The sequence below is a fragment of the Haliaeetus leucocephalus genome, unplaced genomic scaffold, assembly GCF_000737465.1.
Source record: "Haliaeetus leucocephalus isolate CR32 unplaced genomic scaffold, Haliaeetus_leucocephalus-4.0 Scaffold848, whole genome shotgun sequence".
NCBI classification, from domain to species: Eukaryota; Metazoa; Chordata; class Aves; order Accipitriformes; family Accipitridae; genus Haliaeetus; species Haliaeetus leucocephalus.
The window spans coordinates 5,032,181-5,056,483 of record NW_010973284.1 but is presented as its reverse complement, the minus strand read 5'-3'; the positions used below and the strand labels follow the sequence as shown (position 1 = coordinate 5,056,483).

Genomic DNA, 24,303 nt, shown 5'->3' with positions numbered 1-24,303 from the left:
CGTGAACAGCGCGAGGATGAGAAAGGGGGGGGGGGGGGGGGGGGGGGGGGGAGAAAGAGAGAGAGAAAAGCTATCCTGAACCAGAAGAGGGAAACACCCTGTCTCCATCCTATGGTTGTCAATGATGTGTACTGTGTGTAGGAAATCAGGCCAGACAATTTGTTGTCCTAGAAGCTTGCAAAGAGAAAGTGGGCACACAGGAGACTCTGTATCAGCTTTCAAGGAGTAATTCACCAGCCCAGGGAAAGACTGGCAGGACTTCCCCCACAAACATCTAATGGCTGACTCAGCAGTGTCATCTGCCTATAGTCTCCAGTAGGTATGTCACGCCCTAAAGAGTTACAGAAACATTAAAAGAATCTGTATTTTCATGGAAAAGCTTATATAAAAAAAGAAAATTTGCCCCTAGGACCACATAGGAAGTGCAGATCCTACTTAATAGGAATTAACATGTCAGCTCCCGCAGGATGGATACAGAATCCAGATACCAAAGAGGATTATACCATGCTAATTTTCTTTTAGAAGGTATTTGTCATCTTTACAGAAACATAACATTAAGTATTAAACAGTCTGTGTACCTTAAAAGCATTTCAGTTCAAAATTAGTAATTCAAATCAAGCATGGAAGCATGGTATCTGTTACTATGGCAGTTTATAAAAACAAGGAATTCCACTCCCATCCTACACCAGCTTGTAATTTTATGTATGCAACACCCAAGAGGCTGACTGAGAAAAGGAGGTGACTGGGTTCTGCTGTATGCTGATCTGAAACTCTCTGGAGTTTTTTCTCTATATTAAGTAGATTTTGTCATGCAGATACTGTATTTCTCATCAGTAGGCTGCTACTCTTGCTTGTAGTTCACAGTCATACAAATAGAAATAGAAATATTTCCATACATGACCATGCCAAAGCTGTTTATCATCTCATTCTGCTCTTTCTCCCAGAGCTGAAACATTCAAGCCAGCAGCAGTATGTGGATTTAGGTCAAATAAATCAAGCGTCATGCACAAGCCAAGCGCTCGTCTGCGCTCCTGCCAAGTGCAAACATAATTCTGCAGTCCTGACACCCACCACGGACAACGCCTTCTCCCTCTAGTGGCTGCAGAGACATTGAGCATTTTTAGCTGAAAACTTATAAACCCTGAGCATTTTAATGCAGCTTAACAGCTACAGGTGGAAATGTAAGGACTGCACTTTTTATTATGACTGACTGAAACAAGGCGGGGGGGTTTGTGGTGGGTTTTTTTTTTGCATATCATTACAGTGTCCATAAGTTCTTTGAGCATAGCAAGTCTGAGTATTAGCTATTCATACACTGGGTAACAACAAATTTTTAAGAGCTGCTGTCTGCTGGTGCTCCTCTTTAAGCCTAACACCTTCCCTTGAGGGGGCCTGTGGCATGAGCCACACACAGCTATCAGGGGAAAAGTGCAATGGCTGAGCAGCAAGCGATAGAAGTACCAGATGGAATGAGAACCTCTGAATCATTAATTTCTAGATCTCTTCTTCAGAGATTTGAACAAAGGAAGTGAGGACAGGAGGAGAGGCGTGCTTTGAGGAATGTGAAACCAGCTGAAACGCTTTCCATTGCATTTTGCCAATGCAATTTTTGCTCCTCTTAATATCTTCCATGAATCTACAGAGAACCAGGCTCAGAAGCATAGGAGATTAAGAATTGCATATTTTAATTTTTGTGTTGACAGGCTTTTGGCACAATCTTCGGTAGCTGATTAACCACTCTGTCTTGCGTAGTGGACCGACTCAGACAAAAGCTCATAATAAAAACTCTGACCTCTTTGAAACTTGGGGCCAGACATCAGTTTTGTAGCTGCTCACACCTGCGGCAGTGACTGGTGTGACTCTCTGCACTTGGAAAGATGCAGACATCTGGACTCATTCAGGATCCAGGCAGAGAGGTGAACTACCCTGCTGCAGGATGCTTGAAGAGGGCGAGGGTTGTTTGGTTTGGATTCCCTCCCCTCCCTCCCCCAAGAAATTTTGGCTCAGCAGAGAAGTAAAGGCTCGGACAGAGGCAAACCCAGTATTTTGTTAATTTTATAATAAAGAACATACAAGATCAAGTCCAACTATTCCTGATAAACCTACTTTGCTAGAAAAATGAATCGCACAAAATAGTAAAAGCAGGTGTTTCAGTTGCCTTTCAGATGAAACAATACAAAGATACTAAATACAACCTGAAGCCTTATCTTAAATGTACTTCATCAAGGAAAGAAAACAGCACTGCTAGCTATCAATTTGAGTAATGCTATTTTAGCCGTAACACAGAGCTTTGATTTAATTAATACATCTTTTATGAATAAGTAAATAGACTACAAAGATTATTACATTTTGTTACACATGGATTATTTCTTATGGAAGCCTTTGACATTCCTATTAACATCTTTAAAATTTTTTTGCTCTTAGCAGAACGGATGGGTAAGTCACAGACTGAACGATCAGATAATGTCTACCACTAGAAAGTTCCAAACCAAAACCAAGGCAGGCGTGCTTCCACTGAAAAAATGAAATGAGTTTCCATGATATTAATGAAATGTTTCTGCTTCCCACTAACCAGTAAAATACCATACTGACCCATCGGACATCAGCACAGGCTTTTCATTTGCTTACTTTGCTTTTTCCAGTAGTTTTATTGCTTCTTCTCTTCTGCCCTGGTCTAGATACAGTATCGCCAGCTCCAGCAAGGCATTTGGAATTAGATAATGGTCATATTTTATCTTCTTCTCACTGCATTGGAAAAGAAATAGCCTCAAGATCTTGAAATGATATATTGTTTCCCTCATTTAACAGCTCCAAACACAAATAAACAGGAGATTAGCTAAGATCAGAAGGAGCAATCAATCTCTATTACAACACTTGTCATGTTCTCTATCCAAAGCTACCTTCCAGGTTATTAAAAGTGCATTTTGCGTAACCATCCTACACAGTACGTTATTTCTCAAGATTACAAAATATTGCCTTTATTATGAAGGAAGTATTAGAAACGATGACAGTATTATGAGCGCTATCCATGTGAACTGACAAAAAGAGATGCCATTCACTGCATGATGTATAGAAGTTCCAAGTATAATCATGCTGCCACCTGTCTCTGCAGACTGCATTTGGCCTTTTGGGTACAGCTTGTTCATGACTGGTAAGAGGAAGGGAGCAAGAAAAAGGAAGTGGTATCTCAAAAATTTTACGTGCTTATTTTCTTCTTTTTTGGGGGACTATATCTGAAAAGCACAGATTTGCAATTCTTCTTCCATATGTGGCTAACAACACTGGCAATTAAAATTACAATTCCTTGATATCAAAGCAACTGAAATAAATACTAAATATACAGCAGTCCTCTCCCTTCTATTCATATCACGGTTGCATCTCCTCTTACTTGAAATGAATGGTTACTGAGAAATTCAAGAGCTCTCCTATATGCCAGGTATGAAAACTTACTTTAAATAGATGTAATTAAAATGGTCTTCTGCTTCTGAGATCTTGCCCAAATGCTTGAGGCATAAGCCCTTTAACAGTTTTATCACGCACTGGTCATCTGCTAGTAATTCTGTAGCTGCAAGATGAAGTAAATGGCACATTTTAGAAAACTCTAGAGCAGCAAAAACTTTCCTATCTGTAGGGAAGCTTTTATACAGGTAGGTGTGAGCACAATCCATTTACGGGAACACAGAATGGAAGGAACTAACTGGTCAATTTAGTTCATTTAATGCAGACACAAACACACATCATCCTTTTCATAAACTGATCAAACTTTGTCTAAAAATTGTTGGGCTGTTCTTTCCCTCCCTACTCCCACTGAAAGGCTATTCCACAATCGTATTGTTCTGACAACTAAAAACTGATTTAAGGTGTCCACTTTGGAAATATCAAGATCCAATTTATAATCTCTTAACCTTATGCCTTTATTGCCCTTTAGTATGTATAGCTCTTCTCCTTCCTTGACTTCTAGTCACATGACCTATTCGTATGCCAGCGTTTTAGCACTTTTGTTTGGCTAAACAAAAATATGCCAGACTTTGCTACCCGCACCTCAGATACCCTCATCTTCTTACCATACCTTCTTTTCACCTCTTTTGAGTTTATACTTCTGAGTACCCAGAGCCTTACCAGCCTTACCAGTGCCTAGTTCAAAGTCATTACTATCAACACCCTCCATCAGAAATTTTTTGCATAATACTTTTCAAAGAAAACATCTGGCTTTTTCATAGGCAGCTTAAAGTTTACAAGCAAAATCTTCAGCTTGCTTGCTCATTTCCAATTCATGAAATACTAACTAAAAAGAATTTCTGCAAAATGTCTGATACTGCATCTCATGCTATTGAATGTCACCCTGTTTTCACTACTCCAAACCTTACCTGGTTCTTCCTCTGCCACTCCAGCTGATTAAATGCTGACACATACAGCATGAAACAGCTGCTTCCCTTTGGACTATGCAGTTGGAGGCCTTGATCCTACAACTGGAGTCACTTCTACTGCTAAGTCCCACAGAGGCCCCTAAATACATATGTCACCAAAGCAAATCGCAGGGAAGATGCCTGAAGACTATGCAGCAAACTAACTTAGAAGGAACAGGGAAGAGGACAAAAGTTGACACACTAAGTATGTGCACAGTGAGGTGACTCAGGGCCACAGAAGAGTTATTTCATAAGAATAAAAAAAAAAAAAAAAAGAAGATCAGTTTTCTTTTCTGGAAATCTGTCCCAAGAACATGTTCACATGCCATGTATTTCTTCCTCCTATAACACATCCTACAAACTGCCCTGGATTGTACAAGCAAACATTTAGGGACCGATCCTAGATGCAAATCTGATATACATAATTGTATTTCTAGATGTTACTTCCACTAACAGACTTCCTTTTACACCTCACATGGTATAATGCTGCTAGGAGCACATCTTCAAATTCATAATTTTATAGGGTTAGATTGTTGCATCTAACAGTAATAAAGAGCAAATACTTGAAAATACAATAGTTTAGCCCCAAACACTGACAGGAAAGCTCAAGGAAAGCATGATGCCTGGAAACAGCAAATCTCTATTTGGAACAGGTAATACTTTAAATTGTTGGCGTATTTAAAATATATCCCACTTTTCATTTACATATCCTCACAGTGTTTTATAAACATGAATCAGCTTCTATGAATCCCTGCAAAAAGCCAGCTTTATCCACAATTTACCAACTAAGATAAAAAGAGAACAGAGAAATAACTCACTTATTCAAAATAATGTAACAAAATGGGTGACACAGAAGGTGAAAGGGTCAAAAGCCTTCTTCTAAGATGTCACCTTCACTGAAAATATTTTTCCATTCTCTTTTTCAATCAGTTAAAAAGGAGATAGCTTTAGCCAGTCTTTCAAGCAACTATTTCAAATCTTGTGTAACACAGTGTGCACAGGAAGACCAAGGTCCTAGAAAAGACTGCAATGCAGTGATTTAGCCCATATTCCTTTGTCAACAGGGGCTTGATCTTTTTGCAGGAAGGTAGTATATAATAATAAGATCAAATATTTGGTAAGAAAAACTTTGTGAGAAAAGCTGTGCAGACTGGTTGCACTCCCATAGGAGTTGGGAAAGATTGGCAAGAAATAAACATCAATTCAACTTTCTCACGGATGGCTAATTAAGAGACTGACAGAAGATGTGGTAGCAGAACCTGTTCCAGTTGAATACTGCCTTAGGGTCATTCATAGTGCAAAGGAAGCCCACCCCTGATGTCCCAGCTTTCTACAGCATACTGTTGACACACAAATACCACTCAGCCCAAGGTCACATCATAAGTTGACAGCACTTCTAAAACAGAAGACCAACTTTTTTCCTTCTATTTATCCTTCAAAACTAAAATCCAGTATCTGAGGACAACAAAGCTTCAAGATCCAAGCAATCAAGTCAATGCATATGCTGATTTTGATCTAGCAAAATAAACAGTCTTTTAATACATGTCATAAACTATTCCTAATACACATCTGTGGATGGAAAATCACTTGCTACTATTGTAAGTTATTGCTATATTAAAAAGGAAAATTATTCTTATCTGCATAAACAGTTTATGTTTCATTATCTGTGTTCCTTCTATGATCAGATTAACTTTACTAATGAGTGTCTCTCTTTATTTACAGATAATATCTTTAGCTATTGCACTGTAAAATACCTGCTTAAACTGTATCACTGATTACCTGAACTTCTTGCCAATGCTTCTTCTGCTTCAATTAAAGTTTCTAACATGCCTTCTGTTAAGTTGGGACATTTTCCAATTACAGCATAGCCATTCCAGATATACATCATTTCCTAGGGTCAGGGAGAAATGACAGCATCATTAATTACACTACTAGATAAATGGAGTTAGCAAATACTTTAGTTTATCCCTGTATGATGAAAAAGTTACAGATTCCTTAAATAAACAGTCATTTTGTCAAAGCATATTTTCATTGCAACTGAAAACTTGTTACATTGGTTTCAGAACAAATTAGCCCTGGAAGACAACTGAAGAGCCATTTACTACACACAATGCAAGGAGGATAGCTTGAACAGAATGCAAACACAATCTCACTTATAGATGAAGGCGAGTACCAACAGAACAAACAGACTTAAAACATTCATGGCACATGGCTGACTGTCCCTTGATTAAGGTCTCTTGTTTTTCAGTTCTATCCTAGCCGGGGCAGTAATAACTATAAATAACTACAATGTATTGCTACCATAGAAAAAAATATGAAGTCTCAGGACAATAAAATAAAACAAAAGGCAAACCAAAACCCCCTAACATTTACGCCAAACTTCAAACAAACCAACAGAATTTTAGAGCCAAACTGTAAATCCTTTAAATTCCTCAGGTTTGTTTGATGTTCCCACAGAAAGTAACTTATTTCTTATTCAACTGTTCTTAAATTCTATTAAGAACTATTGGTTTAATTCCTATTTGTTATTGGGGTTCTCTCTTAGAGTATATCACCAGACCAAATGTGCCCATTGCCACTAGCAATCACAAAGTTCAAGATGGAAATATTATATAGACTTACGACTGGTCCTCATGACAAGTTATTTATTCTAAGACCGAGTCTGTATTTGATAATTTAAAGCTTTTTGATAAAACTTCTGTATGGAATAACTGAGTTCTGGAACCATAGTACAAAAAGCTGTCAGGCTAGAATAGATGAAACAGCATGTTAACCCCAATCACTGTTGCTTTCACCATCTGGTCTCTATTGATTAGAAAACCTGTGCTGAGCTTACTGTATGTGGTGCAGATTTGTTAACACGGTTTTGAAACAGAAGTATTCAAACTACAGTTATTCTAGGCTAAATCCCTGAGCTAAGACTTGCTTGAGGACTCACTCCTCTCAGCAAGTCCCTTCACAGTGAAAAAAAAAAAAAAAAAATCCTAGAGATAAGATTCTGCACCCAATTCCACATCCTCAAAGTGCTTTTATCTGTTCAGCTACGGCATCTGCTGCCTCAGAAATGCAACTGCAGCAGAAACAAAGGACGCAGTGCCCGGCGACTCCAAGGAGAGCTCTTACTACCTGTTCTGCTAAAATCCCATTCGAATAGCCTAGCCAAACCCCAGGCGTGTGCATTTCTTACTCTCTACAATCTCTGAAACCTGAAAGGCACAAAGTAACCTAATTATTTCTCTCATTTCAGTCTTAAGGCTTAGTGGAAGTGGCCTCTAGTGAATACTCACGCTATGCTGTAACATCTATATTTCTTCAAAAGGCACTGTGTCACATACCCAGCTGGTGGGCTGAGAAATGACTACTCACTGGTGTCTCCAAGAGCCTCTCCTTGTTCAGGCATTTTCTTAAAGAGTATTTACTAATCATCCATCTGTTTCTCACACACAACAGCTCAAAGCACTGCAAATGTTAACACCACTGCACTTGGCAAACCTGTGGACTCAAAATCCTTTTATGTTCTTTTAGGTGTTCTTTGCAGACAGATTTTTGTAAGTGCACCATGAGTGAGGCAATGGGTGCCTTATGCAGCTGTTCTCATCTGGCCACAGGGAACTGGCCAGCATTACAGGCCAAAAGAGAAAATAAAAAAAATAAAAAAAAAAATAAACCGTATGCAATGGTTTTCTGGAGTGGCTAAAGGATTTGGTTGTTTCAACCCAGCACCCATGAGTTGCCCTGGAGAGCACCAAATTGCAAACATTCAGAGGCACATTAAATAGATGCTTACATGCAGTCCCCAATTCTCGCATTGTTTCCTTGATTTCCCCCCCCCCCCTCATAACTTGTACCTTAAAGTCTTCTTTTAGTAGTCTCAGTAAATGACACATGACAGAAGAGACCTAGGGCAAAGTTCCTCAAAAGGGAATCAAAAGAAAGCTGTTAGGAGCATGCTAGTCTATAGCTGGAATAATGAGTTACACATGCAACACATTTACGTGTCACAAACAACTGGCTTAGTTCCCTGTGGCTGGTGCATGCCCCAGTTTTACAGCATTCCTTGCATTCATTTGGCTTTGCTTTGGGAACATTCCAGTCTCCTGCAGAGGTTTTACCTTAGAAACATGGAAAGATACTATTCTAATTATCTCGTTTTTATTTCCGTAAATTAAAAAAAAAGTTAGTAAGGGAGGTGGGGGTGGGGGCAGGGATATTTCTAACTTACCAAAGGTGGAACAGGCAAAGGAATGGGGTTTGAAGAAAGATATCGTCGAGCTTTCCGAATTGCAAACTTTTCTGTAGGCAGAGATTTCCCTGCAATTTTCAGTTTCAAACTGGGAACAATCCTGAAAGTTTAAAGGAAAATGTAAGGAATTTTTCCTCTGTGAACCTCTGGGAAAAAAACCATTCAAACTTTAAAAAAAAAAAAAAAATCAAACCAATGAGAACTTAAAAAAGCTGTTACACACTGAGCTATAGCTACCTCTGGGGAAGCTGAGCAATACATATTCATAAAAGCTGTCTTTATGCAGGGCACATATATCTCTAGGCTTCCTCTTTAATCAAGCAGGAGGAAGAGGGACTCTTCCCCACCCACGGAATAATAATGATTAACCTAACTCATAAAGTGCCCATCTTTCTTCACAGGCTAAGAAAGAGGCAAGCAAGCTTTTGTCAGTGTTCCTCCCGTTCTCCCAAAGACCAAACCTATTCACCTCGTAATGGATCCCAAACCCAGTGAATCTGCTTGTAATGTTTATATAAGATATAGAAAGCCTGAAAGTATCAATATATTGTAAAAGCACATAAAAAAGTGATATTTAGATTTTATACAAAAATTGTAAAAACCAAAGTAATCAATTTTCTTTGCCCCAGCAAGGTTTAGGTTTTTCTGAGCTTAAGCATTACAATCAGGTTAACTCACTGTGTTAATAATGCATATATTCACTTGCACATTTAACTATTTCATATTCCTCTCAGACTCAAAACCCAAGAATCAAGTTGTACTGATGTCTCCACTAAGGAGGCACACATCTTGTAGCATAATCCATTGAAGGTTTTCATATCTCACATGCCATTTTGATTAAAGGAAACAACTGAAAAAGAATGTGCATATTACATGCAACAGCAGCAGCCACTGTACAGCTGGTAGACCTAATATCCTATCCCTAAAGTATTTCCAGGCCAGGAGAAATCTGCTGTCTGAACTCAGGGTCTACTTTAGTCTAAGTGAATGTTTCATTCTGCAATTTCTTACCAATCCAATGCTATTTGCACAGATCTTCCAAGTGTACAATGAATAATTTTGCCTCTCTTCCCGCAACACTGTGATGTGAAAAGACAGGAAACTGTTGTAATCAGGAGTAGCAAATTTTACCTAAATAATTCAACTTCGCTGTCTCCAAAAGGACTGCAGTCATCTGGTCCAAACATACTGAGATAAGCAGCTTTCATGTAAATATAAGTAGCCTGCAATTGCAATCAAAAATATATATGCAGAAAAATGAATTTACAGCATCACTGTTATTGATATCAAGCACAAAACAGCAACAAAGAGAAAGAAGTTGCTGCTTTTGTTCACAAACAAATGTAATCTTACAAAATTTTACGCAGGAGATAAGTATTTTAAAAAGTGGAGTACAGAAAATTTTTTTTATCATGTATGTCTGTTTACTTTGTATCAGCTTATAGTTTATGTCCAAATTCTGAGAATAAATGTCATGCTTGTGTAAAGTGAATTTTTATTACTCTCAGGAATACATGCTAGAAAACCTATGAAAAGCTCATGCTCAGAGAAAAAAATAATACTATATGGTCTATGTGTCCAATCACAACTTGGTAGCATATCTCAAATATTAGGTTCTAGAAAACAGTTTTTGAAGGGTTTCACGATTTCAGATTATGGAAAGTACTGATTTCACAGGGATTCCTGAGCAATCATACATTCAGCAACCAAGGAAAGTAAAGCAGCAGATGACATTACAACTCTTGCAACAGTAGAGAATAACAGTTGGTGAGTGCTTGATTACTGCTTTAAGGAGTCTACAGTAACCATAAGTTTCAGGAGTTTTCTGGAATAATTTAAGCTGTGATTATTTATTTATACCGGAATCTAACAGTGCATATATGTGACCATCTTTCATTTAGCTCATGTAGTTACTAGTTTGCTACTATTCCATTGCACTGTAGATTACATATTAATAGGAAGGATCTTCTCTGCTTCTCTAAGACTCCTGTAATATAGTATAAAACTCTGCACATAGTTTAAAAGGATACATGTTAATACTAATCCTGCAGCATTTCAGGATATTAAAGCTTTTAAGCCAGGTGGTGCACCCCTGGCTGTGTGAGTTCTGTGGGAGCTATTCAGACTAATGCACCCGGCTGAACGCGTTGCTGGAATCCCAAGAGGCACAGGGAGTCCATACTGCAGTTTTCACCCAAGTGGGAGCACTGAGAGAGTTGCTCTCACCTGGCTGCTTGGACCTCGAGTTGATTTTGGTTCCACTTGGCCAATACATACAATGTGTAGCAGAAAAAACAGACAGAGATACCCTCCCCCCACACATAGTCTGATCACATTAAGAAGAAACAAACCTCCAGTCAACCACACCACCCGCCCCCAGCCAGACTTAATTCCTCTGACAGATTTCGCTGGGGCTCAGGGAAAGACAAAGGGAAGAAAGCTACCAGGGTTCTGGATGGAAGACCTTCTCCCCTTCAGATGCACAGGGCAAGGTGCCTCTTCTAATTATATTTATTATCCTGGAGGCACCATCATGGCTAGCGTCACTCATCACCAAAAGAGCTTATAGCCATAAGGTAATGAAAGGAATGGCAACTTGCGCCATTAATTGCAATGTCTTGATGACACAACCAGTCAATACACAGCAGAACATCTTTAACAAGCTGTTCTTCATCTACAAGTCAGGCCCAAAAGATTTCTGTTTGCCCACAATCTGTTCAGATTTGAATGTTGGCAATTCACATTGTTCTGTAAGAGCCGTGGCAGACCAGGTTTTGTTTTACAATCTTCATCTTCAAAGCTACAAAAGCTTCAAAGCTACAAAAAGTCAACTCAATCTGATGGAAAGTTAATAGATACTACAGGGCTCTCCGCCCTCCCGTTGGCTTAACTTACCTTTGACCAAGTGTTTTCTTTGCTTAGCAGGTCTGCATAAAAGAAAGCCATCTTCCACTGCCGCTTGTAGGTGAAGCACCACATGAGCTCCCAGTAACACATATGATGAAACTGCTTCCAATATTGCTGAGCCTCGCAACATTCTTCATACCTATCAACCGCCTGAACACAGAGATTTCCAAACGCTGCCTTAATCATGTGGAAATGCACATACACCAGTGCTGTAATAGACACTGAGGCTTCATGATCTGCCCTCATAGCTCCTGCAACTTCCAAATTATTAACAGCCCAGTATTACCCAAAATCAGGTCTGTTGGCTTCACACAAGAGATTCTTGGCTCCACAGTCATCCTGGTGTTAGCAAGCTTACCCCTGCCACAGAACTCCCCATTCCTGGAAGCTATATTAAGTTCTAAGCACAGGCAAAATGAATGTTTGTGTCTGGGGAAATTAGGAAACTAAAGTCAGAGGACAGATGCTCAGCTGACATTTCATGTTGCAGCTCCAAAGACTTCAAGGGAGCTACTGCACTGCACGCCAGCTGATACTCTGTCTCAGAGTATTTTGGACACACATTATCACCTCCCTAATTCTTTCGAGTCTTGTATGACTCTCACTCAGACTGAAGGCAAAAGACAATGAGAAAACTGTGTTATTAACAGTGGCAGAATAGATTACCACCAGAAATTGAGAAGAGTAGCAAAATGAGCTGGTCAAACAAGCTAGTCAAAATAGTTTTCAGAATTCCTATTTGTAATTCATAAACTATAAATTAAATATAGGCTAAAGCCACAGGAAGCATTAGCCAAAAATGAAACATTGTTCCTGGAGGAGTTTTTCTAAAGCTTTTGAAACTTACTTTCCCAAGAGCAAAAGGATTACTTACCGCATCAATATTACCCTTTAGTGTTTCTATCCTGCCTGCAAAAAACAGGAATATGGCTCCCTGTAATAAATAATAATAAAAATACAAGTATTCTATAATAGTTTTCAAGCTGACCATACAGTCTAGATCTTTGTTACTGGGCAAGAAAACATTAAACGATCATACCAAACTAAATTATGATTCATTTTACCTTTGGATAGCGAGCCAAGTAAGGCTTAAGTAGTCTTTCTGCCTCCTCAACGTTCCCTTTTCCTGTCCCTAGAATGGATAAAAATGCAAGTGACTAAAATAGTAAGAAAAGAAAAAAGAAAAAAAAAACCAACACCCAAACCAGGAATGCAAGGTACTCATTAGCCATCCTCATCTGACCAATATGTAAGTTCCCCTCTCTGATAAGTAAGGCATAAATACAGGTTGGTGTTGCACTAAGCCAGCAAGCAGGAAGACCTGAACAACATTGTGCTTACTGACTTGAAAACTCACTTCTGCGTAGACAAACACATTTTGTGGAATGCTTTAGCAGGAGATAACAGGGAAGTATCTCTCAGCGGGAAGCTATCACCTCCCAAAAAAGTCAGGGATGACATATAAACACTAACAAAACATTCAGGAAGTCACCACTTACAGCCATTATTTTAACCTACCAAATAATGCACCTGACTACTGAAGACAGATTTAGTTCTCACAACTTCCTTTGCTATCCCCATCGTCTCCCTTCTTGTGTGTTAAACAAACGTCCAGCTTGAAGATTAAGACACTCTCTTCAGTTATGATCACTATTGTAAAATTACCCACAAATTAGTTACATTTAATCTGGTCACAAACAAACAATTCACCAACAAACAGGTGATGGAATCATCTTTTTCCCCTGTGTCCCACAAGAACTAATCAAATCCAAGAGTTATTATAAACAATCTTACCTAACACAAAGGTCATGAAAGTATGATAGCAAAGCAACAGCATGGTACACAGCACCGACCTAAAGCTGTATGATGATGCTCCTTCTTGCAGCTGCAGCAGACCATGCTCCTGTGCAAACAGAGGTGAGGAGGACCAAGTATTGGAAAAGAACCAAAGCTGTGTTTTGCTAGTTTGTTAACTTCTGCAGTGTCATCCATAGATTGTTCGCTCACCAAATTCCCAAAATGCACTGACATACACTGCTTACATAGCAATGAAAGATAAAAATACACATATGAAGTTATCTAACAGTTTTTCACGGAGTTACTTCTTAGCCTGGAAAACATCTGATGACAGAGCAGCAACTTGGGATGTATTACATGGTTAACATAAGAGAATGTGAGACAACTTATCACCATCATCCAAGAGCTGCTAAACAGCATTCCAGAAACAAAAACCACTGCGTTTTGAGATGCAAGGCAAACAACACATATCGCCATTGTGCAGTGTATCCATGTTTGTTGTTACTCACTGCATGAGCAAGTTAAAGATATCAAGAAAAAAAAAATCTGCAACTAGCAGGGCAAAACATGACAGGGCAAAATGACTTTTTTAAGTATGCTAAGAACAAAAGGAACTTTGCAATGACATTGGCCCACTACCACCAGTGTAAAAGTATGATGAAAAGAAGAATATTTCTGTTCCCTTTGGGAAGAACTAAAGCAATCCAGTATAATGCTGTATTCATATTCAGTGACAGCATGATGGATAACCAACTTTAAGGATTCAAGCTCCTGAGGCAACAGCATTTAGCAGCCCATTCTAGGACTGGTTCCATGATATCAACAGCAAGAATATAAATATGCAAATGTATTAAACATGAGATCTACCTACTAGTAAATATGCACAGTAAGACGTCCACCATGTGCTGGGGAAAATTCTGTTTAAAAGTTACACTATGACTGCAATGGAAAGTTACTGGAACACGATGTATGTGACTATAAGGACATCCTTTCAAACCAGCTACGCTATAAACAGGGACCCTGAGGGACGCCTGTTGAGCCACTGTGGAAGGTATCAGAGTGAGCACTCAGAGCATGATCTCAACACAGATTTTCATCTTTTGTGTGTCCTTGCCGACAGAGGGGCGTTACGCTACCTCACCTTTACCACTTACTGTGTAAACCCTGAAGCCTGTAATCATATTCTAGTTTTCATCATACATGTACTTTTTCAGTTAAGTAGTATGGTTAAGTGTTTTCACACAAATACAGTTATTTTGTGTTTTCAAAAAAATCTTGATTTATTATATTAATTACTGTTATAGGGAAAGGTACCATTAACACGCATATTTGCAGGTCCATTAGTATAACACCTAGCCTGGACAAAATAATGAAAATACTGACTTGCATATCACTTCAGAAGAAACTAAAAGATAGTAAAATCATTACTTAAAATCAATGACTTAATGGAAACCAAGAACTCAGCAAAATAAAGTCAACTTCATTTTTCTGCTGAGAGCAAAAGTTTAACTGATACAGATAAGTAACAAAATATGATATATTCATCTTCTTTAAACTGCCCAGCTGAAAACCACAAATATTTGGATTTAAAAAACAAAGTAGCGCTATAGCACTGGGAAGTAGAAGTAAGACAAAACATTCTGCAGAATGAATTTTGGCAGAAAAAAATTCCAAAGTAGATTTCCAAAGTACGTTTCTTTGAAGTGAAAAATCTTCAGGCTGGATATTTCACTGAGCCTTTACTGACATCAGTACTAGGCCTTACAGTGTTTGACATCTTCCATATAATATAAAAATACATATAAAGTGAATGCTGATCACATTTGTGAATAGCACTAAGAATGATACAGAAACAAATTTTATTAGTCATATAGAATAACTTAATCATTCGTCAAGTTGATCTCACTTATTTATTTTAGCCTCAGAAATGTATTTTAATACAGCCAAACACAAAGTTATCATCTGTACGGGCAAGGAATGCAACCCACACCCACAGCTAATCAGCTAAGTGAGGTGTCATGAGTTGGACAATACCCCCGCGTAATCCTCACTGGGGATCAAACTGAGGATCTTGGAACCAAATCACAAGCAGCTACTACCTGAGCCTAAGGAGAAACTCTGTAAACAAACTACACTCACTGGTACCAGTCACTAAGTGAGTATATTATATTTAATTGTTAGGACACACCTTCTAACCATAAATAACCCACAAATATCTCCCACACCTATGCCACAGGTGATATGAGCAATTCCAGAACACCAGGAATGAGCTTCCAAAGTCTATTACAGGGCATACTGCTACAATATAAAACAGATGTCAAGGCAATAAGCACTCGTCATTTCTCCAAAATGCTTAAATGACATTAACACATTTAGGTTTTGTTTTCGCACAAAATGTAAGTTACTCTGAAGGGCATAAGGTATAATGCAGAGCAATGACACTTCTTAGAGACAAATCTGATCCAATACGGTACCTCCCACCTTTCTGTGCAAGTTGCTCATAACATCCTACGATCTCTTAATTCCCAAGACTGTCACTACATTATATTACATCAGTATCTCATTGATTCGATCCTTGTCCCAAGACATCCAATGCTCTGTCATTCAGGACTCCCCACAAGAGCAGTGGGGATTCCCACAGCAAATGCAGGAAAAACGAGGACAATGCTCAAAACCATTATCAGACAACATTGAGACTGTTTCATATTTATTTCAGCTGTCACTGACTAAAACCCATCTACTTTCCTGATGCAAAAGCTCTTGAATGATATTTTTAAATCACTCTCTTTTAATTCGGGATCTCGACAATGAAAGCAAAGCAAGGTCATCGTTCACGTCCCATGACCTGACCACATTACTGCAGCCTTAGCAAGGAGCATGGATACTACTAACAGCTTTTACAAAGAACTGACTAATTGAACTGGTAGACAGGGCATTTGAATGTGTCCCATTAAATAATTTTAGATTTAACCTTCAATTAAAATTTGCAGAAGACACCAAAACGCCATTCAAAAAGATGCTTAGTTGGAAACTGGAATTCAATTTATTACAAATTGACGCATCAAAACCATTCTTCAGCTCAGCTGCTTTGGGAAAAATGTCCTCCCACATCAAAAAGTATAATTTGAAAGAAATTGGTTCTACGTGAAAGTTTTCCTGCCTTCCCTGGAAATCATGGTGTCATCTGACCCCCTGCCAGATTGCACTTAACATACGGTAGACTCAAGACAAACTTTTCTAGTGTTTAGCAGCACAGTATTTGTAATTGTCTATAAAATAAGAACAAGAGTAAATATTAGCCTGAGACCTGGCAAGAAGAGTCAGTAAGAAGAGTTCAATGCTTATATGGAAGATAGTGCAAGGACTCCTCTGATCTCACATCAGAAGTTAGTTATCATTAAACACAAAAAGTCCAGAAGGGACGCATACCCTATGTACTGCCCAGTGAGCAAGGAAGGGATGCCTCCCCAGCACAGCGTACTTGACAGTGTGTAATACATACCTCTGCCCACAAAAAAATTCTCACTAAATTGGGCAAAACTGTATTGAACCTCAATGCCCAAATGCAGGGCCTATGCCATTAAACACAAAAAAGCCCTTATTTTGACCAATGACAGAGGGGAAAGGAGCTTGAACAGTGAGAAGGGCACAACACGCACATCTTGGACTGCAAGGGAACAAACGTGGCCTCAAGCAACTTTTATACTTTCTTGATCTTATCCTACCTACTATTTTGAGACTCCAGACTGCTGTTAAGTTGATCAAGTTGTCCGCAGTGCCCACAAATGGCTTAGGACTTAATGGAGCTTTGGGCATGCCCTCATTTACTATCAGACACGACATGTCTGAGAGGCAAGAAGAGTCCCTACGGGCAAATCTGCTGGCTTCAAGGCAGATTAATATTGTGGAAGATAACGTAATGCAATTTTATATCCAGTTTTAATAAACACATGACCCACACCAAAAGCAAGCTGTCCTCCAGTGCACTGTAGCTCTCTCAGGTAACGTAAACAGCTCAAGGCACTAACCATGGCTCTTTTGTCTTGCACAATCTGATGCTCGCCATGAGCATTTAATGGAAAAGACTGCAAGATCAAATACAGATGTATCCTTTCTTCTGGATGGGATGCCGCACATGACAAACTTGCCCTCTCCTCCTCTGTCACTTTTTCTTTCACCTTCTAGACTCTTGTCTGTCCTGCATGGGACAGCTTCCTCTTGCAAGTTTTGGAAAACCACCACTGGAAAGGATTGCAAATGCAACTGCAATTTTGCTTTTGGCTTTAGGCACCTGACTCACAAATGTTAAATGCAGAAACACTTTTTTAGGATGTTAAAATAAATGACCACCAATGAACTTTGATCAACATGTTTAAAATACTCCTTTTTCATGGTGTGCAGGCAGCAGTTTTTTGCTTACATTTATGGTAATATAGGTCATGCTTCAGTGAGTTATTAAAAAACTGGAACAGGAGCTTGACTCATCACCACAAATATCAGCCCACTGATGGCCATACAAGAAATCCCAGGGCCAAAAGAAAACAACAGAAATTCAATTAGAGGGACAACTTTCATCTGCAGTAATAGTGTTGAGTTGTTGAGCAAAATATTCTCAGAATTCTCCTGGTATGTGAATTGCCCTTACATTTCTAGGAGAATATTTTGCTTTAGATGCTCTTTGTTTTCATAACTGACAGTTAGAACTATTTGATTTTTGCCTCTACTGCTTGTGAAACAGGTCCTGGTCAGCTCCTGGAAATTTCCAAGTTCTAATCCATGCTCTGCCAAAAGCTCCTTGCTTTTAAACTAGACATTTTATTTTCAGATCTAAGATCCTTCCTGTAAACTAATAAAATGGTGATGACACTCATCCACCTGTCACTTAAGGTTGCAGCTCTGATTAAGGAATCACTTTTCTCCTTGAAACTTGTTTTGTAAATAGAAAGCATTAAGAAAGAGTTAAGTTTTAACTTGTTCATATAGCTTTTGTTGTGTCTGCAGGACATCAAACATTTACCTTACCCAGCATTTATGAAATAAATGTGACTAATGGTTTAGGTTAAAGGACCATGTTTTCTTAATCCAGGAACCCAACTTTGCGCGAATCTCATATTCTGCTGGTAGAACAAGAGACAAGGGCAGGTACAAGGTATCAAGGCCAAGACACTCCCATCAATTTAGTATCCTATTTTGAAACAACAAATCCAAAAAAATTCTAACACAGCACTTTCTGTGCATCTGACCTGCAGAATTACTCAGGTTCATGCAAGTTTACTGGTGCTTCATTACTAACTTCTGTCCTTAAACTGTGTGCACAAACAACGTAGTCAGACTGGTTACTCTCCAGGCAAAAAAGCACTTACTCCTTTAGGCAAAAAGAATTTAGGTGCCACACTCAAGTTATAAGTTGCTATTAAAGACATGGAGAAAAAAAAAAACAAACCAGAAATGAAATTGGATATGTTTTTTCCCAACTGGATGTAATGCAGGAACCTGTCAGGGACATTCAGATACCATAATGACAGTAACTATCAAGTAAGCTAATATATTAAAGGCTAAGAATGCACTTTTGGCCATGGATTTCTAAGCACAAGCATACATCAAAAGACCAGTAACTAAAAAACTAAATATGTCAACATCAATGTATTAGCCATTGTCTTTATCACGTTTCACAGCTGTATCATCATTGAACAATGGTAACACAATCTTTGAAGTGTAATAGTTCAGACAAAAATATAAAGGAAAACTGAGCTGCACGAAAGCATCAGTGCCAACAGTGCACATGTGTGATACCAGTCAGTGTTTCCAGGGGTTACAAATAATGGGAGGAAGAAGGAGAAACTCCTGCCTCCATTTTTGAAGAGCGAGGGGAACGTACCAATAATATTTAGTTCACATTTACCTTGTTTCCGGAAAATCCAACAAACTCCAGTAATCTCAGAATCCGTGCGGGAAACATGGACAATGTCTATAGAAAGAAATGCAACAGTAATAGACTTTCTGCCTCTCAGCTACCAGCTGCCTCCTACAATTTTTCCAAACACAAGAAATAATCACTAAAAACATCTTCATATGTCTGACGATTTTCTGGGTAAATGTATACACCTGCTATATTTTACATACAATTTAAACAGAAATATCTGTTTAATATAGGGACCCTGTGTCTCCAGGATTCCCTGCATAGAAATATGTTTACACAGCACATGCTTAGTAACTCTAGTACTTCTTGGATGTTTCAGAAATATTGGGTGCGTACCACACAGTACGTATTTGTTCTTTGTGCAGTAAATCTAACATCTGAGCATGTGCCAGACTCACACAAAGTAATGCGAGCAAGGGGAAGCACCAGGCACTTTCTGCAGCCCATCGTCTGAACAAATCTCTGGGTCAACGCCTCTCTGACATACCAGGAACTGTCCTGTACCATTTGACCTCCCACTTTCTGACCAGAACACAAGCAACAGCAGCCAACAGTGGCCTCAGAAGGACCCCAGGCCACCAACTGCCCTGCTGACGGCCAAGTCCCCGGTTGCTTCCCAAGCGCCAGTTAAACAGTAAATGGAAGTCAACAAGCACAGGCAACTGCTGCTTCTGTACAAGGCTTCTCCTGGCCCCCATCCCCATGGGTCCCTTCTCATGAGACTGTAACACCTTCCCCTCCAAGAACCTCCCAAATATTGGTCACTTGGCTAATGAACACCCTTACTGGAAGCTGGGCACAGGCACTCAGCTATATTCTCAAAGAACGTGCCCTTAGCCCATGTGAGATGAGATAACTTCTCAGTTGATAATCTCCCCACGAGGATGTGTAAGTGGGTCTGCACACACAAAGCAGTGTTGCCCACGTTGTGGGTAGTAGTCTCTTTATTTCTAACGTGTATTACTATCTGACATTCTTAGACCAGAGACTGGGAACCTGCAAGTGTCAGCGCACATACCTAATTTTAACTGTATTATTATTAATACTGATGTCAGTGGAACTTCTCAGGTATTTAAGTTAAGATCATTTCCAGGAAGTTGCAGGACTTCAGCTCAAGAGAAGAACTGTTGCTACATACCAGATTAAATGCTCCAACTCCAAGTTTTACACCTCCCTCAAAATGAAGATGGTTTTCTCCTTTGACATAATGTGGAGACTGTATGAGACTGTCCAACTCCCTGAAAATGCACAAGATTCTGTTACGTTGTCATTAAATAAAATGATTAATTACAATTCCATAAGAAAGTAACCCAATTACCTTGAACTACATAGTAGTTCAAAAAAGGTCAATTTGTCACCTCACCCAGGCAGACACCACCTACAACATTTTGTTGGATTTATCAACAAATCATTTCTGTCACATTACTATCAATTAAAAAATATGAAGTTCTGGAGATTAATTCCTGTCAAAGACAAAGTCAATTTGCAACCACATTTCTGTGTGAAAATGTTTCAACAACGGCTGTTGCGGGTAACACCAATCTTTACTACTGCAAAAAGAGATGGTGGGGCAGTGCAGGAGAGTTAAATTTAAATTAGCAAATTTGATTTGAGTTTCACTAATTCCTGGATTAGGTATTCCCTTTTTGTGCATGTTCATTCAAAAGAACACTTTGTTATATATAGGAAAAGACAACTGTAAGAAATATTTTGATATGGGCAGGTATACCAAAAATTACTTTCCACTTATTTTTCTAACTCTCATAGATCTCAACTTTGTAGTGTCCCTTTACTTCCCTGTGTAATCCAGCTGGATTTGAACCTGTTTTGTCTCCAAGCTTTCTATAGTTATGTGTTTTTCACACTATTGTTTTAGTTTATTTTGTTAATTACTAGGAGAAGAAAAACACTGTTTTATGATAGCCACATACTTGCATTCAGGCTGTCATGTTTTTATCTGCTGGTTGTTGCCAACAGATACAGGACTGTTCACTGTAATTGCAGCCTTTACAATGGACCTGCATTTAGAGTCGCCTTCAACCCACACAAATAATGGACACTGTCATCTCCTTCCCTTTCAGTATATTTCCGGAGAACCTGGACTGTATGCTGTTTTGTGTCTGCTAGACACATGACTTTTTGTGTCTGTTTTGAGTCCAAATTTAAAGTCCTAAAATAAAACAAAATATTTTGTATATTTAGCTTTCACTTTTTAAAATTATTCATATAAGTCTGTCCTACCATTAAAGTTTTCTGATACTTTTTATTCAACGACAATAAGCAAATGTTTCATTCTGAACTATTGTTTTATTCATTCCATCTTTTTTTACAGTGTATGGTAGCCTTTCCTCCCTGAAAGAGAGTTTTAAAAATTGTATCTTTGCAACATTTACTCCTCCTGTCTTTTCAGGGTTGCTGTTGTTGCAGATTATCAAGCAGTACTGCTGACAGAAGGGAAAGGAAAGATGGCTTTTTATATCAGAAACTACGTTGTAAAAAATATTGATCAACCAAAGCAAATAAAGTCTGATTTCTATATTTCATTTTTTCTCTAACCTGTTGCACAACGCCCTCACCAAAACGGCAAAAAATTATCTCCTCCAACATCAAAGGTACAGAACAAAAATCATAACTGCCAATCTTACATCCAAACCTTCTCTTTGTTAAAATATATGTTTTAGTACTATTCAAGTTGTTATTACCACAAAAACCCCTTTGTTTTTACATATACTAGAGCTGATCTTAATTTATTTAGCATAACTGAGTATGCTTCCTATGGTGTATATTTTAATGTAATTTTTAGAATTTACTACTGCACTTCAAAACCTTTTGCACATGTTGAAAGTAGCTCTCCATAACTTCCTGGATGAAAAGAGATCTGCTTAAGCAGATATTTTTGACTTATAGACACTAAGTAATGGGCTTATTGTCAGTTCAGATAAGCAGCCCTGCTTATCATTTTCAATAGCATGCACCTTTAGAGTAGAACAACTGCCATACTTAACCAGATTAAGAGTCCAGCTAACCAAATATTTCACTCAGACAGTGGCATATGCTTGGAAAAGCATCCTCTAGGAATTGACTGTTCAGGGACTTCATGACGCGGAGAGACTGCATCTGTTCCACTATGATAACTAGCCCCTATAAACTTAATTCCTGTAATTTTGTTTAATCTTTGTTTGAAGCCATTTATACTTTCCACTGCAAGCTCTTCAGTTTATTGTCTCTTAATTTGTTTTAGTTTCACACATTTATTACGGAATTACGCATGCTTCAGCTACTGGTTTTTGATGTCCCAAAAGGCTGCAGCTAGAACTACAAAGAAATGCCATTTCATATGCCTAACGACTGTGAGACCTCCAAATTGTGCTATGCAGACACAATGAGCACTACATCATTTAGAACAGTTATTTTTTGACATAATTTCAAGGATGTAGTATTTGAAGTAGGCAAGCCTTGGGAGTTAACAGGGTTAGGGTCCACTATCTTTACAATCCAAATCAACCATATCAATGTCCTTTGTTATGCAAAGGAGGAATTTGTGTGGGCTGAGAAAGGCTATAGACATAAAGCACATAATAAAGGCTGCAATAAATAAAATACTAGTTAATTTGTGAATTGGACAATTCGACCAGCAGCACTTTTTACTGAAAGAGTACGCTTAATCACATCATCACTCTGACTTACCTGTATGTTTGGTAACTGTTTCGGACTTTGATGCCTCCTTTTATGAAGCTAACCATATTCTCATCCTGTTAGAAAGGAAACACATTAGCAATATGAATTTACAAGCATTATAAAGAGCTTTTGGCTTCTTGAGATGAACACACGCCTTGAACATAACCGTCATGACACAGACAATATAAGTCTCTGAGAAACAATACATGGATTTAGGATTTCCTTTCTATATTAAAATATTTTTACTCTGTTCAGACGTATACACTTTATTTTGATGCCTTCTGTGATTGGTTGAGGCCTTGTGACCTTTGGACCACCTGAATTTGCATTAAAGAACAGGGACTAAACTAGTGAATGGCACCTAAGGTACATGCATTTGTGGCTGTTTCAAAAAATAGCTTTCTCTCATTTGTCCTTCAGCACAGTTAAGATGTGAACATTTACTGGCTCAGCACCAGATACAAATACCTGCCTGTCCTCAGGTGTCTACAGAATACAGTTTCACATCCTAAAAAGGAAGCAGGATAAGTACAGTTATGCAGGACATGCTCTTTCTGGTCTGAATATTCAAGTATCTGTGAGATCCATACTAGTATGGTACCATGTTACATTACAAGCTATAATGAACTGAGAAGATACAGCAAAGTTTATCTGGGGGACTGTTAGTTTACAGTTGTAACCCAAAGACAAAAATCTTTAGTCTCATAACTTTCTGGTGGCAGTTTCTTGCCTCACTCATCATATATAATCTGTCATTCTGGATTGTTTTGATATCTATTACTCTGGGATAGGAAGACTACATGTGTTTTAGCAGATGATTCTTCTGTGATGGTACTTTAAGAGGCTGGATGAAGCATTGTGGAGAAAATAGCATACATTAGATGAACATTTGGTTGTTTTACTGTTATTGTTAAGGAAACAGGGCCCAATTGTGCTCATCAATATGTAAACAAAAAGACAGAACCTGCCTCAAAGAGCTTTCCATCCTCCTGTAAGTCAGGAAGATAACTCGATCCAATCAAAGTTACAGTTCAACTTCTTCCAGACTTTGCTTTCTATGAACTAGTATAGGAAGACTAATGGCCTGAACTGAAGGGCAGGGGCTTACTCCTGCAGCCTGCAACACCACCGCTAGCCTATGTCCTTTACAGTCATCCTTACGCAACATTATCAAGAATAATAATTGAGGACAGAAACTACATGCCATAAATGAACATGTAATTCCTGATGATATATCCCCACAGACTTGAATCCCAATCACAGGCAAACAAAATAACCACAGAAAAATGTGACACTGTTTTTCTTTGTCCTGTAGAAAAAAGTCAGTATTTAATTAGCAACTGGGGGGGGGG

At 38.6% G+C, this 24,303-nt stretch overlaps 1 protein-coding gene across 1 annotated transcript in view; it reads right to left on the bottom strand.

Annotated features, from left to right (window-relative positions):
- Window positions 1-24,303, bottom strand: part of TTC39A (tetratricopeptide repeat domain 39A) — a 35,566-nt gene that overhangs the window by 600 nt on the left and 10,663 nt on the right. The window contains exons 5-16 of the mRNA XM_010582400.1: window positions 22,961-23,025; window positions 20,412-20,511; window positions 19,256-19,321; window positions 13,351-13,459; window positions 12,621-12,688; window positions 12,431-12,490; window positions 11,545-11,706; window positions 9,781-9,872; window positions 8,629-8,749; window positions 6,186-6,297; window positions 3,451-3,565; window positions 2,629-2,745 (exon numbers count right to left, since the gene is read on the bottom strand). Coding sequence (XP_010580702.1) covers window positions 2,629-2,745; window positions 3,451-3,565; window positions 6,186-6,297; window positions 8,629-8,749; window positions 9,781-9,872; window positions 11,545-11,706; window positions 12,431-12,490; window positions 12,621-12,688; window positions 13,351-13,459; window positions 19,256-19,321; window positions 20,412-20,511; window positions 22,961-23,025 — 1,187 coding nt within the window. The remainder of the gene's footprint in view (window positions 1-2,628; window positions 2,746-3,450; window positions 3,566-6,185; window positions 6,298-8,628; window positions 8,750-9,780; window positions 9,873-11,544; window positions 11,707-12,430; window positions 12,491-12,620; window positions 12,689-13,350; window positions 13,460-19,255; window positions 19,322-20,411; window positions 20,512-22,960; window positions 23,026-24,303) is intronic.